The sequence below is a fragment of the Loxodonta africana genome, chromosome 25, assembly GCF_030014295.1.
Source record: "Loxodonta africana isolate mLoxAfr1 chromosome 25, mLoxAfr1.hap2, whole genome shotgun sequence".
Taxonomy (NCBI): Eukaryota; Metazoa; Chordata; class Mammalia; order Proboscidea; family Elephantidae; genus Loxodonta; species Loxodonta africana.
In genome coordinates, this window is record NC_087366.1 from 26,261,033 (window position 1) to 26,277,744 (window position 16,712).

Sequence of the window (16,712 nt, forward strand, 5' to 3'; positions counted from 1 at the left end):
AGACACAAAATTGTTGATTAAAAAATACATAACCAAAGATTATCAAGGATCTAAAATTTTATACGTACTTTGTTTTTCTTTGTTCAGCATTGTCAAATTTGTGTGGAGGATGCTAAACTTCGTGATTTCTATTTTACATATGATGAATTTAAGGCTTCAAGGAGTTCTCGTTTGCTCGAGGTCTTAGAAACAGAAGGGAGTTTGAACCTGTTACTTCCGTCTAGGGCTCCTTCCCTTATACTCATTTCCTTTAAGATGCTAAAGGGTGAGGTGGAATGGCAGCATTCTAGAGGGGAGAACAGATCGTTTATCGCTAGTTACTGGGACATTGCACCATCATGGGCACAGTGATGGGTAGGTGGATGGACGTGGTGGTGAGAGCTTTTAATCTGATTGCTTGTATTTGCTCGATTATATAGGAACCAAGATCATTAGCTGAGGATAAGGACAAGGGAGGATGTGTAGTAGGGTTGAGGGGAAAGAAAGATGTATGGAGTAGTGAGCTACAGAGTGGGAGAGCGAATGAATAAGGAGACTGTAGTTTGATGACTGGGCAGTGTTTGGAGCCCACTTAAGGCTAGCGGTCAGGTATTTAAAATGAGACCATTGAGTGTGGTTGCCAAGTGCATTTATCTGTGAAAAGACAGAAATGGGGCCACGAGATGGGTGAATTTAACCAGTGTTGGAGTGTTTCTGACAAGTATGATGAATCCATCTCAGGGTGAGGGAGTTGAGGTTATAAGTAAGGGAGTGATTACAGTGATGGATCACAGAATTTAATCTGAGTCAAGAGAGAAGAGAGTACATGAAATGGGTGAACGTCAGGGCAAAGGTGGTATGATCAATGGGTTTTAAGTTTCAGGGGTGTAGAAAAGTTGTTTCGGCATTAGAGAGAGTGAACTGGGAATAAGAGATGAAGATCAGAGATTGGAATTCTTGACACTGAGATCGTGGAAGGGTTGCAGATACTGGTAATCTAGGATATGACCATGGAGTGGAAGGCAGGAACTGAGTGGCTTGAGTATTGAAAGGATCATCTCAGTGGATATTGAAAAAAAAAAAAAATCTCAGTGGATATTGAAGTCACCAAAAATTGGGGAGAAGTGTTGGAGAGAAGGACTGAGATCTAGGCACTGAAATGTGGAGGTGTGATGGGGCACGTGGTGTTGGTGGCTGATGATTGCAGCAAGGAGAGGAAGTGGGAGGGATAATTTGATGGCAGGAATTAATAAACTTACCCAAGGTCATAGAATGAAATGGTAGAGCCAGGTTTCACATCTACCAGTCTGGTTCCAGAGCATTCATGCCTAACCACTTTCTTAGATGTTGACAAATGTTATTTTTTCCTGTATAAAATTTCTAGTTAGATTTGTTTACCTATTAAATCCATTGCCCTTGAGTCAATTCTGACGCATAGCAACACTATAGGACAGAGTAGAACTGCCCCATAGGGGTTTCCAAGGAGTGGCAGATGGATTTGAACTGCTGACCTTTTGGTTAGCAGGCTGAGCTCTTAACTACTACACCACCAGGGCCCCATTTACCTATTAATAGACATTAAACAATGAATAAAATCACATAAATGTTTACATTAATTTTTCTTTATATGTGACACACAGATTTTTCAAAATAACACAGGCTTGTAAAATCTACCATGCTTGTCATAAGGTCCCTGGGATGGCACAAATGGTTTGCGCTTGGCTACCAACCAAAATGCTGGTGGTTCAAACCCATCCAACGGAGCTACAGAAGAAAAGACCTGGCGATCTGCTTCTGTAAGGATTATAGACAGGAAAACCCTGTGGAGCTCAGTTCTACTCTGTAACACCTGGGGTCATCATGAGTTGGGGGCCAACCCAACGGCTCCCAACACCAACGACATCATGATCATCAGGATCTGTTTTAAAAATAAAGTGTTAGAAATACATTTTCTTCTCACAAAATAGGAGGCCCTGGGTGGCCCAAATAGTTAAGTTCTTGGCTACTAACCGAAAGCCTCGTGATTTGAATCCACCCAGAGGCACCTCGAAAGAAGGGCCTGGCAATCTAATTCTGAAAGGTTACAACCATTGAAAACCCTATGCTCAGTTCTACTGTGAATCACATGGGATTGCCCGGATTGGAATCAGTTCAGCGGCAACGGGTTTTTTATTCACTAAATGGGCATGTAAATTATAATGAATAATAGTTAATATTAGTTGAGTTTGTTCTATGGGCCTGGTATTGTGCTAAGTATATACGTGCTGTTTAACAACCGTAGTTACTATTTTATCCACATTTTTATAGACAAAGACACTAAGTCTTAGAGAAATTCAGCAACTTGTCAGAGATCGTGTAGTTGAAAGACTGCCTAATTCAGGATTCAAGCCCAGACCTGCCCAACGCTTAATAATAAATTTTTTATTTAGCAAATATTTATTGAGTACCTACTGTGTGATGGTCCTATGCTAAGTTCTTTCCCCATATCTGGTGAAGGAAAATGTTACCTAAACCTTTAATCTTACTGATTATAGTTATAGTTCCTATAAAGGGAAATGCAGGGTGCCACGGGAACATACACCTAGGGACTTAACCTAGTTCTGGGAGGCCACAGAAGGCTTATTTTAGGATGTAATTTTTAAGTGGAGACTTAAAGAATAATACAAATTATTCAAGCAAATGGGAAGAGGAAATCCAAGGCAGATAAATGGCATCTGCAGAGGCACTGAAGTCCTGTATAAATGAAGAGCACCATTCTTATTACTTAACTTGTGATAAAGCCACGGGTTTAACAGATAATCCGGACATCCTCATTCCTGGTACTTATTCCTCCCAGAGCTGGCACTGCTTGTGAAGACTGCGACACACAGTAATCTCCCCGATCTTGTCACTAGGATAAATTGGGGCATGGAATGGTTCAGCCAGTTGCGTAACTGGAGAAGCGATTTGTGTCATTTTATCTCTGACCCCTTCTCTCCAGGACCTTGCAGACTACCTTTCTGCAGAAGCACTTTTTAAATGAACCTCTCTTTTCGTGGTTCCACTGCTTCCTTTCACAAATGTATTTACCTGGTTAAAAAAAAGAACATTTACTCAAAACCTCTCCGATTATGTATGGATATGGCGTCCCATACCAGGACCCCCAAAGTGTTGTGAACAGCTGGGCAGTCACCATACTTTCACCAGAAACTTATCCTAATGTGGGCCAGAGGCAGGCTTAAAAAGGAGGTGCGTTCATTTAACTACGGACAAATTATTTTTGTTTGTAAAAGATTCCCTTTAGCGACAGACGGAGGAATATATAATAAATTCAGAAGAAGCTCCTATTTTCTAAAGGCCCATCATGAAAAGCTTTATTTGTCACTGCCTCCGGCTGAAACATTCCCCCTACACTGGACTGTATCAAAGAAAATATATATATTTAGAGCCCTGGTGGCACAGTGGTTAAGAGCTTAGGCTGCTAACCAAAAGATCAGCAGTTCAAATCCACCAGCCACTCCTTGGAAACCCTGTGGGCAGTTCTACTCTGTCCTATAGGGTTGCTATACTTGGAATCAACCCAATGGCAAGGGGTTTGGTTTTGGTATACATATACAGAGAGAGAGTGATAGAGAGGTTGAGAGAGAATGTTTGGAGACAGAGAGAGTGACAAAGATTTGTGTATGTGTGTGTGCGCGCACGCATTCCTCCTGCTTCACCTCCCCCCAGGAGGTACTGTGTCTTAAGCTCCCCACAAGGAAGCCCATCACCAGACATGCTGGCCAACAGCCTCTGAGCATTTCTAGATGCCACCATTAGGTAGGAAGCTGGACTGAGAAGTTATTAAAAAACAGCATTTAGAAGACTCTTGTCCAGATCAGAAGTGGTCCTTTCTGCTGAGGGGAGAGTCCAAGTGGCTGGAGGCCATGAGTCAGGCTGGCCATGAGGGGTTTCACTCATTCAGTGCATACAGTTTAAATAGTGGAAGAATGACCAAACAACCAGGATAAAGGCCAAGCATCAAGTCAAGGCCACAGTCAACCTCTGGTTCAAGTCAAGGCCTCAGTCAACCTCTGGTTCAAGTCAAGGCCACAGTCAACCTCTGGTTCAGCCCAACACCAAGGCTGTAGAAAAAACCCTGAGACGGCTGATGTGTCTTGGGGAAGAGGAAAGAGAATTGAAGAGAGTTGCTAAAAACTTGGAAATTGCCAAGGAAGACAGAGCCCCTGGGTGGTACAAATGTTTAATGCACTGGACTGCTAATGGAAAGGTTGGCTGTTCGAGTCCACCCAGAGGCAATTTGGAAAAAGGCCTTGTGATCTACTTCTGAAAGATCATCCACTGAAAACCCTATGGAGCACAGTTCTACTCTGACACAAATGCAGTTGCTATGAGTCAGAAATGAGTCAACAGGAACGCGTTTTTTAATAGTTCTCTGTGTACACTATTTGCATTTGTGCACTGCTTGCTGCTATGTCCGCACTCAATTGAGCAGCTCTGATTATTTTCCTCCTTGAGGCAATGGATTTGAGATTGTTCTTGCCCTGAGATTCCCCTAAATGGCCATCCGTAGCTGCCCACAAGGGCAGACAGTCTTCAGGGCAGGAGTGGATTATCCAATAGGCAAGGCAAGCATGGTGCTTACTTTGCTTACCAGATCATCTCTAGGGAACAATTTCACATTCTTTCACTACATCAAAGATTCTGCTGCTAGGTATGGCTGGCGTTTGTCTCTCTTCCAACCCCACAGCACCTTCTTACAGGATCAAAGCCTCTTTTCAAATTTACAAACCTTGACAGGGGTGGATGACTCAGTAGGTACGCAAGGTAAACATTGACTTCCTTATGCTTGCTTACCAATGTGTTGTGAATAATCTCAAAAGATGAACAAAATCAAAGATGTGGTGAAACCCATGTGAAATTGTTCACTACAGTTGACCTAGTAAGCAAGGTAAACACAGTGCCTGTTGGATAATCTGCCCCTGTCTTAGTCGTCTAGTACTGTGATAACAGAAATATCACAAGTGGATGGCTTTAACAAAGACAAATTTATTCTCTCACTGTCTAGTAGGCTCTAAGTCCAAATTCAGGGTGTCAGCTCCAGGGGAAGGCTTTCTCCCACTGTCCACTCTGGAGAATAGTCTTTGTCATCAATCTTCCTTTGGTCTGGGGGCATCTCAGCACAGGAACCTCAGGTCCAAAGGACGTGCTTTGTTCCCGGCGCTTTCTTGGTAGTATGAGGTCCCCAGTGTCTCTCTACTTGCTTCTTTCTTTCTTTTAAATAATTTTTATTGAGCTTTAAGTGAATGTTTACAAAAATCAAGTCAGTCTGTCACATATAAGCTTATATATACCTTACTCCATACTCCCACTTACTCTTCCCCTAATGAGTCAGCCCTTCCAGTCTCTCCTTTCCTGACAATTTTGCCAGTTTCTAACCCTCTCTACCCTCCTATCTCCCCTCCAGACAGGAGATGCCAACAGTCTCAAGTGTCCACCTGATACAAGTAGCTCACCCTTCATCAGCATCTCTCTCCTACCCATTGTCCAGTCCCTTCCATGTCTGATGAGTTGTCTTCGGGAATGGTTCCTGTCCTGGGCCAACAGAAGGTTTGGGGACCATGACCGCTGGGATTCCTCTAGTCTCAGTCAGACCATTAAGTCTGGTCTTTTGATGAGAATTTGGGGTCTGCATCCCACTCGTCTCCTGCTCCCTCAGGGGTTCTCTGTTGTGCTCCCTGTCAGGGCAGTCATCGGTTGTGGCCAGACACCATCTAGTTCTTCTCGTCTCAGGATGATGTAAGTCTCTGGTTCATGTGGCCCTTTCTGTCTCTTGGGCTCATAATTATCGTGTGACCTTGGTGTTCTTCATTCTCCTTTGATCCAGGTGGGTTGAGACCCATTGATGTGTCTTAGATGGCCGCTTGTTAGCATTTAAGACCCCAGACGCCACATTTCAAAGTGGGAAGCAGAATGTTTTCATAATAGAATTATTTTGCCAGTTGACTTAGAAGCCCCCTTAAGCCATAGTCCCCAAAACCCCACCCTTGCTCCGCTGACCTTTGAAGCATTCAGTTTATCCTGGAAACTTCTTTGCTTTTGGTCCAGTCCAGTTGAGCTGACCTTCCGTGTATTGAGTATTGTCCTTCCCTTCACCTAAAGTAGTTCTTATCTACTAACTAATCGGTAAATAACCTTCTCCCAGCCTCCCTCCCTCCCCCCTTGTAACCACAAAAGTATATGTTCTTCTCAGGTTATACTATTTCTCAAGATCTTATAATAGTGGTCTTATACAATATTTGTCCTTTTGCCTCTGACTAATTTCACTCAGCATAATGCCTTCCAGGTTCCTCCATGTTATGAAATGTTTCACAGGTTCGTCACTGTTCTTTATCGATGCGTAGTATTCCATTGTGTGAATATACCACAATTTATTTAACCATTCATCCGTTGATGGACACCTTGGTTGCTTCCAGCTTTTTGCTGTTGTAAACAGAGCTGCAATAAACATGGGTGTGCATATATCTGTTTGTGTGAAGGCTCTTATTTCTCTAGGGTATATTCCGAGGAGTGGGATTTCTCGGTTGTATGGTAGTTCTATTTCTAACTTTTTAAGAAAACGCCAGATGGATTTCCAAAGTAGTTGTACCATTTTACATTCCCACCAGCAGTGTATAAGAGTTCCAATCTCTCTGCAGCCTCTCCAACATTTATTATTTTGTGTTTTTTGGATTAATGCCAGCCTTGTTGGAGTGAGATGGAATCTCATCGTAGTTTTAATTTGCATTTCTCTAATGGCTAATGATCGAGAGCATTTTCTCATGTATCTGTTAGCTGCCTGAAAATCTTCTTTAGTGAAGTGCGTGTTCATATCCTTTGCCCACTTCTTGATTGGGTTGTTTGTCTTTTTGTGGTTGAGTTTTGACAGAATCATATAGATTTTAGAGATCAGGCACTGGTTGGAGATGTCATAGCTGAAAATTCTTTCCCAAGCTGTAGGTGGTCTTTTTACTTTTTTGGTGAAGTCTTTAGATGAGCATAGGTGTTTGATTTTTAGGAGCTCCCAGTTATTTGGTTTCTCTTCGTCATTTTTGGTAATGTTTTGTATTCTGTTTATGCCTTGTATTAGGGCTCCTAAGGTTGTCCCTATTTTTATTTCCATGATCTTTATCGTTTTAGTCTTTGATCCACTTGGAGTTAGTTTTTGTGCATGGTGTGAGGTATGGGTCCTGTTTCATTTTTTTGCAAATGGATATCCAGTTATGCCAGCACCATTTGTTAAAAAGACTATCTTTTCCCCGATTAACTGACACTGGGCCTTCGTCAAATATCGGCTGCTCATATGTGGATGGATTTATATCTGGGTTCTCAATTCTGTTCCATTGGTCTATGTGCCTGTTGTTGTACCAGTACCAGGCTGTTTTGACTACTGTGGCTGTATAATAGGTTCTAAAATCAGGTAAAGTGAGGCCTCCCACTTTCTTCTTCTTTTTCAGTAATGCTTTACTTATCCGGGGCTTCTTTCCCTTCCATATGAAGTTGGTGATTTGTTTCTCCATCACATTAAAAAATGTCATTGGAATTTGGATCAGAAGTGCATTGTATATATAGATGGCTTTTGGTAGAATAGACGTTTTTACTATGTTAAATTTTCCTATCCATGAGCAAGGTGTGTTTTTCCACTTAAGTAGGTCCTTTTTAGTTTCTTGCAGTAGTACTTTGTAGTTTTCTTTATATAGGTCTTTTACATCTTTGGTAAGATTTATTCCTAAGTATTTTATCTTCTTGGGGACTACTGTGAATGGTATTGATTTGGTGATTTCCTCTTCGATGTTCTTTTTGTTGATGTAGAGGAATCCAAGTGATTTTTGTATGTTTATCTTATAACCTAAGACTCTGCCAAACTCTTCTATTAGTTTCAGTAGTTTTCTGGAGGATTCCTTAGGGTTTTCTGTGTATAAGATCATGTCATCTGCAAATAGAGATAATTTTACTTCCTCCTTGCCAATCCGGGTGCCCTTTATTTCTTTGTCTACCCTAATTGCTCTGGCTAGGACCTCTAGCACAATGTTGAATAAGAGCGGTGATAAAGGGCATCCTTGTCTGGTTCCCGTTCTCAAAGGAAATGCTTTCAGGCTCTCTCCATTTAGAGTGATGTTGGCTGTTGGCTTTGTATAAAAATAGATGCCCTTTATTATGTTGAGGAATTTTCCTTCAATTCCTATTTTGCTGAGAGTTTTTATCATAAAAGGGTGTTGGACTTTGTCAAATGCCTTTTCTGCATCAGTTGATAAGATCATGTGGTTTTTGTCTTTTGTTTTATTTATATGGTGGATTACATTAATGGTTTTTCTAATATTAAACCAGCCTTGCATACCTGGTATAATTCCCACTTGGTTGTGGTGGATTATTTTTTTGATATGTTGTTGAATTCTATTGGCTAGAATTTTGTTGAGGATATTTGCATCTATGTTGGTGAGCGATATAGGTCTGTGATTTTCTATTTTTTGTGATGTCTTTACCTGGTTTTGGTATCAGGGATATGGTGGCTTCATAGAATGAGTTAGGTAGTATTCCCTCATTTTCTATGCTTGAAATACCTTTAGTAGTAGTGGCGTTAACTCTTCTCTGACAGTTTGGTAGAACTCTGCAGTGAAGCCGTCCGGGCCAGGGCTTTTTTTTGTTGGGAGTTTTTGATTACCGTTTCAATCTCTTTTTTTGTTATGGGTCTATTTAGTTGTTCTACTTCTGATTGTATTAGTTTAGGTAGGTAGTGTGTTTTTCTAGGAATTCATCCATTTCTTCTAGGTTCACAAATTTGTTAAGAGTACAATTTTTCGTAATATGATTCTGATATGATTCTTTTAATTTCAGTTGGGTCTGTTGTGATGTGGCCCATCTCGTTTCTTATTCGGGTTATTTGTTTCCTTTCCTGTATTTCTTTAGTCAGTCTGGCCAATGGTTTATCAATTTTGTTAATTTTTTCAAAGAACCAGCTTTTGGCTTTGTTAATTCTTTCGATTGTTTTTCTGTTCTCCAATTCATGTCGTTCAGCTCTAATTTTTATTATTTGTTTTCTTCTGGTGCCTGATGGATTCTTTTGTTGCTCACTTTCTATTTGTTCAAGTTGTCGGGACAGTTCTCTGATTTTGGCTCTTTCTTCTTTTTGTATGTGTGCATTTATCGATATAAATTGACCTCTGAGCACTGCTTTTGCTGTGTCCCTCGCTTCTTTCTTTTATCTCTTAAAAAAGATTGGGTTAAGATACTACTTAATCTTGTAGACTTCATCAATATAACTGCCACTAATCCATCATAGTCATAGGATTTACAACATGTAGGAAAATTGCATAAAATGGTGGACAATCACATAAAATGGTAGACAATCACCCAATACCTGAGAATCATGGCCCAGCTAAATTGACAGATATTTTGGGGGGATACAATTCAATCTATGACAGTCCCTACTTCAGGGTCTTAACCTGTAAGAATAAAGATTTCTAAAAAAAAAAAAAAAGAAGAAGAAGAAGAAAGGTGTACTTTGACTTATGATTCTGCTAATTTTTCTAAACTAAGGTCTGATGAGGTTGCATAATGCCGAAGGAAGAATATCGGAGGCCACATGTATCTTTCTTTGGTGGCCTTACTCAAGAGAATGAGGGCTCCAGAAAACTGTAGGCTTCAATATCCTGCCCCACATCTGGCCTGGCACTCTCCTCAGGCTCTGCAGTGGCTACAAAACTAAACTAATATTGGCACAGACTGCTCAGTAATGTCACCACTGCTCAGGGAGGCAGCACTCTTGCTGCCAGAAGGCCATAGAGGCTGAGGTGGGAATTACTGTTTTTTTGGCCCTCACCCTCCTCCTCAGCTCTAGGCCTGAAAACTAATGGGAGTTGCCATCTGCTCAGATGCCTCTGCTCCCCAGGACACAGAGATTAGCCCAGGATTACTCATCTGATCCAGAACGAGTCAATCAGTTCTTCTATGCTCTCCCCCCTCCCCCCATGAGGAGGGGGAGTGTCTCCTCAAGGTCTGAGCCTGTAAAGACATGAGGCTGGGGCTGCTCATGACATGAGGTCAAGTCCCTACCATGTCATTAGCCGTTTTGAAAGAATGGAGCCTACAGATTGGGAAACAGACAGGGACAGTCCTGAGGGCATTTGGACTCTGTTTCCAGGCACCTCTCCCAGAGGATATTGGTGGTTCAGTGGTAGAATTCTTGCCTTCTGTGAGAGAGACCTGAGTTCAATTTCCAGTCAGTGCGCCTCATGCACAGCCACCACCCATCTGTCAGCGGAGGCTTGCATGTTGTTATGATGCTGAACAGGTTTCAGTGGGGCTTCCAAACTAAGACGTACTGGGAAGAAAGGCCTAGGACCTACTTCTAAAATTCAGCTAATGAAAACCCTATGGATGACAAGAGTCCAATCCAAAAACCCTATGGATCACAATGGCCCAATCTGAAACCGATTATGGGGATGACACAGGAATGGACAGCCTTCTTTTTGTTGTGTGTAGAGCAACAGCATCCAGACACCCTCAAGGTAACTTCCATCTGAGCCTGGATATCTGTATGGTTAGGCCAGTTCAGTGTTTTCACTTGAACTTGCACCCAAAGAGCCCTAATGCAGAGGCCTTCCCTCATTCAATCAGTGTCAGGTAACCCAGCTTCACAGTATTTTCAGCTTCATTTGGTCTAGCTCTTCATCATTGTGCCCCTGCCTTTTCCCTTATGACACCCTGTGGCCTGTCCCCTGGGTCCATGCACAGCCAACACCCAGCCTTTTCAGCACCCAGGGTGAGTGCTCTACCTCCAGCCACTACCACCTAGCTTGTCTCCTATAACTCCATTCTCTTCCATCTCATTCTCTTCTCTTTATCTGGGTCTACATGTGTTTCTTCAAAAAGACTATAGATTCCTTTGAGGGCAAGAATCACTTTATCCCAACCCCCGCTGCCTAGTATCACAGTTCACACACAATAGGCTCTCTATAAATATTTGCCAAATAAATCAAATAAGAATCCCCATCACTCTGACAGATCGTCCTTGACTAGTGGGAAGAAAGGCAGGAAATTCCCTTTTATTCCTTTGCTGGAGCAATGTGCAATTCTCTACCTCCTCTTACCACTTCACAATATTACTCTCTCATTGTGTGTAACGCTGTTCTTTTCCCTGTGACTTGGGATGGGGGCGGGGAGGGGGGCTTTGACCTTCCCATGGTCATCATTGCCTCCTCTCCAGACAACACAAAACATTTACAACCTCAGCTAAAGCCAGGTGTTGGCGCTGCAGTTGCACCTCAGGGCAAGACATGATACTCCTCCCTCTGTTGAAAATTGGGAACCACTACTAATTATAGTATTTTTAGTTGATCCAGGTAAATAGTAAATTTAACTTATTTAACAAATGCTTCTGTGGCACTCACTAAATGCCAGACACTTGTCTGAATGCTTTAACTGTATTAACTCATTCCTCCTCATAACAGATAAGAAAATGGAGACAGAATGGTTAAGGGGCTTGCTCAAGTTTACACAGGAGGTGGCTGAACTGGAATTCAATGTGGTCATGATGGGGTCTAGCTACACACCCACACCTTTGAGTCCGAGTTGCCTTTTTCAGATTTCTGGCCTCTTGAGAGCAGATTGCTTTGACCTAACCCACCTAGCAACATGTTGATGTGTGTTTAGTAAATGTTTCTTGGAGCATTGATTGACTAACCACTGACTTGAGTACAGGTTTATCCCACACAGTTAATTGTTCACATTGTAATCAACACCAGTCCTAAGATTTTGGCCCTCAAAATATGTTTGTTTCAGACAACCTAGGAACCATGCCAAGATTTAACTTTAATGACAAATTGTACCAGTTTTGAGTACTGGAGATGACTCAAAGGCAAATTGCTTTGTCTAAAATTATTGCTGTCAAGGGGCCAATAGTAAATAAAATGTGATTCTGCCCTAAACATGAAGTTACACATCCCTTTTCTCTTCTTATTGCTCTAAGTGTCTGGTGTACAATGGAACATTTTTCTCCTATCATTTGTAGACTTTTTCTTGAATTAATATATATTTGCCAGGTGCTAATAAGCCACTGCTTACAGTTCAGCAAAAATAATCAGATTTGAACCTTACCCTTTGGCTTCACTTCCAATGAACAGAACAAACATGAAAAACGCAATGGGGGTGGGGTGGGGTGGAGTGGGGTGAGGGAAGGAAGCTATTTGATGCATGGTTATTCACAGAGCAGTGTTTGAATACTTGCTGGAGCCAATTCTGATTGCCTCAGGGTGTTTCTAAATTGAATTCTAGGAATAAAGTGTTTATAAATAGTAAGCATATAATATGAACACATTCATCCCAGCCACTCCCTTGTGTAGTTCCAATGGCCTTGCCTTACAAGTGTCTCTGTCCCCTGAGTAGTTAATTGGTTAGCTAGTTGGGTTACGTTGGTCGTTCCGAACTGTATCAAACCCAGTACCCTCTTTTTATAACAAATACTGTAATTGACATTTATCATTCTTAAATGAAAATCCTTAAATAATAAAATCTATATACATATAAAATTTCAACAAATATAATGACCTAGTAGTAGCTAAATGAGAAATAATAAGAACATAATTATAATAATATAATAATATCTATTTTAGTAAGTAAATTATCTGGTAGTATTGCAATAGAAGAAATAAAGGGGACACACATTTGCACCTAATGTGGAGTCACCATGTGTAACGCTGTAGTTTAGTATAATACATGATATATACAAGAGCAATATTACACAGTGTTACACAGGTGACTCAAAGACCATGAACGGCATTGCAGACAGTGTTATGATTTTTCAAAATTATGAAAAAGTCTTGGTAAAATTTCTAAATAACAACATATATAGTCTTCCCTCCATTTACATAGTAATTATGCACCTCAAAATTCGTCATATATTAAAACCATATAACTATATTAACTAGAACCTGTTGTTGTCGACTTGATTCTGACTCATAGCGACTCTATAGTACAGAGTAGAACTGCCCTGTAGGGTTTCCGAGGAGCATCTGATGGATTCGAACCGACGACCTTTTGGTTAACAGCCAAACTTTTAACCACTATGCCACCAACCAGTTCCTCCTAAATGTAAATAGAATTAGCATCAAGACTCAGATAATTATAAGCCAGCTTTTCCCTACGTAAATATCCAGTAGGATGTTCAGCAGGTTCTGGAATGTGGGGAACGTTTTCACTGTGCAGAACTGGCCCCAGCACCACACTATTATAGCCTTTCCAGCTCTGCTTTCTAAATGCCAGTAATGTTCCCCAATCGGTGTGTCATTCAAAAACAATCTCATAAATTTCCCAAAATACCCTCTGTCATGGATTGAATTATGTCCCCCCAAAATATGTGTATAAATTTGGCTAGACCATGATTCCTGGTGTTGTATGATTTTCTACTGTTTTGTCCTGATGTGATTATCCTAGTGTTGTAAATTCTATCTCTATGATATTAATGAGATGGAATTACTGGCAGTTATGTTGATGAGGCAGGACTCAATCTATAAGATTAGATTTTGGCTTGGGCCAATCACTTTTGGGATATAAAAGAGAGAAGCGAGCAGAGAGACCTGGAGCCCTCATATCACCAAGAAACAAGAGCTAGGAGAATAGTGCATCCTTTGGAGCCAGGGTCCCTTTGCTGAGAAGCTCCTAGTCAAGGGAAGATTGAGGGCAAGGACCTTCCTCCAGAGCCAACAGAGAGAGAAAGCCTTCCACTGGAGCTGAATTTGGACTTCAAGCTTACTAGACTGTAAGAGAATAAATTTCTGTTTGTTGAAGCCATCCCCTTGTGGTATTTCTGTTACAGCAGCACTAGATAACCAAGACACCCTCTCTTGGGTGATACCACCACACTGGACAACCACTGGGTTAAATCCTAGTATTAGATATAGCCCCAAATAATAATTATGATTTATCCTCCTAAATTTCCTTGAGAACCAAAGAAATGGCTGCAGTACAATCTTAAATAATTGAGTTAGTTATGAGACTGTAAGTTCCATGAGAGCAAGGGCTGAGTCCATCCAGCGTGCCAGAATATCTCAGCGCCCAGCAGAAGATCTGGGGTTTACAAAGACTTGCTTGAATAAGTAAATCATTTTAGGGGTGAACATATGGGTTAGTGAGAAGGTACACACTATTTAAAAGAAGTAGTTTCACTACTTTCAAGTACATGTACAATACCTAGTCTCTAGGAAGACTTGTACTTAGGAATAATTTAAAAATACCATTTCAATTGTTTCTGTTTGAAAAAGTAGCCTTAAAATGTTTGAACCTAAGAAAGACCCAGAGTTCCCATGTCATATTGAATAGGGAAAGGGAGCATGTTAAGGACCCTGTATGAACTGTTGCCTTGGCCTAAGAGGTTTGCTTAATCTTCACATGACCTGTGAGGCAGCCATTATTAACCCTGTTTTATAAATGAATAAATTAGCCTTAACAAGGCAAATAATCTGTCCAAAGGCAGACAGTTGTTTAAATGGTAGGACAGGATTTGAACTCAGAACTACGTGATTGTGAACCAAAACCAGAACCCATTGCCATCGAGTTGATTCCGACTCATAGTGACCCTATAGGACAGAGTAGAATTGCCCCATAGAGTTCAAAAGAGCACCTGGTGAATTTGAACTGCCGACCTTTTGGTTAACAGCCATTGCACTTAACCACTAGGCCACCAGAAGCTTTCACCTTTCCCAAGAGATTGTGCTGCTCTTTATCGCAAATGGGCAAAGCTGGGTTTCAGTTAAGTCACATCTGAAGGAACATGAATTATGCATATCTGAGGTCCACCTGGATATAATTTTTACTATATGACTTCCGGTTCTAATTGTCACACCTATGAAATTCCACTTCCCAGTGCTTCAGTCGGAGCACCTGGGAGGATCAAATAGCTAAGCGTTCGGCTACTAACCAAAGGATTGGCAGCTTGAACCCACCCAGAGAAGCCTCAGACAAAAGACCTAGCAATCCACCTCTGAAAGGTTACAGCCTTGAAAACCCTATGGAATTCAGTTCTACCCTGCAACATGTGGGTTGCTATGAGTTGGAATCAACTCCACAGTTAGTAGCTCTGTGGTTATTTGGTTGATCTTGTTCTTCATCAAGTTTCAAGATTCAAGGTCTCATATAAGCTGAAGTTAATTGGCTTCTTGAGAGCAGGAACTGTGTCCTCTTAACCTAGCATGGTGCTAGGGTCTTCATAACCTAGCATGGTGCCTGGCATGCACTGGATGTTCTGGGAATAATTTGTTGAGTTGAATTTAATTGGATTGTTTCTCCTTTTAGGCCTTGGCCTTACACCATATTTCAGCGAGGTTTTGACCTGGTTTTGGGAGAACAGCCTTCTGATAAGATATTCAGGTAGGTGGTTTTCTAGGGACTTGCTTCTGTAGGTCTGCTAGTCCCATGCCCCACTTTCCCCTCGTGGTGAAGTATAAATGGGAAACACTTATAGTTCTGCCATCCTACTAACAGAAGCGCTTACTCCCAAAGCATGCCCAGAGACAGTGTGGAGAACTCTGAAGTTGGGCAGATTCTGTTTGGTTCCTGGCTTCTTCTGTGCTAGCTCTGTGAGCCTTAGTCATTTATTTAACCTCTAGGAGTCTCTAGTTTCTGCATTTGCTAAATAGGACTACACTACATACCTGACTTGACCCTTGTGAGGAATATACGTCTAAGATAATGCAGGGAAAGCCTCTAGCGCAGAAACTGGCACAGAGTAGACAATGTCAGTGTCTGCCTCCCCATTTTGCATCTCATTCATACCTTTCTCATAAAATCTTAATTGTTCAGAATGAACATCTCCCATCCCTGCCTCCCCCTTTCCTCAGCTCTACCTCATTATTATTTTCTTTTAGTCGCCACCCTCCTGGATGCTTCTAGTCCCTCCCAAGTGTCTACCTACATACCTGGGAATAACACATTAGGAAGGCCCACAAGTGGAGAAAGAATTTGGGTGCCCATTATGAATGATTGGGTTTTCATAAAATTAAATTCATACCAAGCCTTTAGCCAGAGCACAAGCTTATTTCCAAACTAAGATCTTATCATTCATTCATTCTGTCAATCAATCCATCACTTAATATACATTTGCTGAGTACCTGCGAAGTGCCAGAGACTGTGCCAGCCTGGCAGGATGGACGTAAGTACATCTTCCTTCATGAGCAAGCCCTCAAGTAGAGAAAGCAAATAGTCCTACAAAAGTGTCTGACGTCAAAAAGAATGAAAGCTGCTGCATGACATCATTGGGAGGAATGGTAGGCAGGGTAGCAACGTGGGACAAATAGATTTACTTTGTCTTCACCACTCTTAGTTCGCTGGGTCTCACTTATTCACTGCCCTGTCTTTCCAAACCACCTTCCCCAGACTCTCCGTGTCAGCCATTCCTGCCTAAGTGTTAATTTTTGCTGCCGTCTTGGCCTCCCAGAGCTCACTCCCCTTTCCCGGCTTCTTCTGCTCCTCCCTTGGCACTTGGCCGCAGCAGCATTCTCCTAAGGCAAGCTCCTAGCTAGAGTGCAGACTTACAGAGCCCCTTGCTCAAAGGAGCTTCTCACCACCCCTCCCCAGTGTCTCTCCCAGGGCAGGCTGGGCCACGTTAATGGCATTGGCCACAGGCTGGTTTTGACAGTTTGTGCTGCAAGAGAATGTCAGCTGTATTCCTTGGACTTCAACTTGGGCATTTAAACTTCCAACAGTGATTTATCATTGGGCTG

General features: G+C 41.7%; 1 protein-coding gene across 2 annotated transcripts in view; it reads left to right on the forward strand.

Moving 5' to 3' along the window:
• The window catches only part of ASTN1 (astrotactin 1), a 388,929-nt gene that overhangs the window by 240,792 nt on the left and 131,425 nt on the right, over nt 1-16,712 (forward strand). For both annotated transcript variants that reach the window (XM_064276603.1, XM_003410879.4), the window contains exon 9: nt 15,286-15,360. In XM_064276603.1, the coding sequence (XP_064132673.1) occupies nt 15,286-15,360 (75 nt within the window). The remainder of the gene's footprint in view (nt 1-15,285; nt 15,361-16,712) is intronic.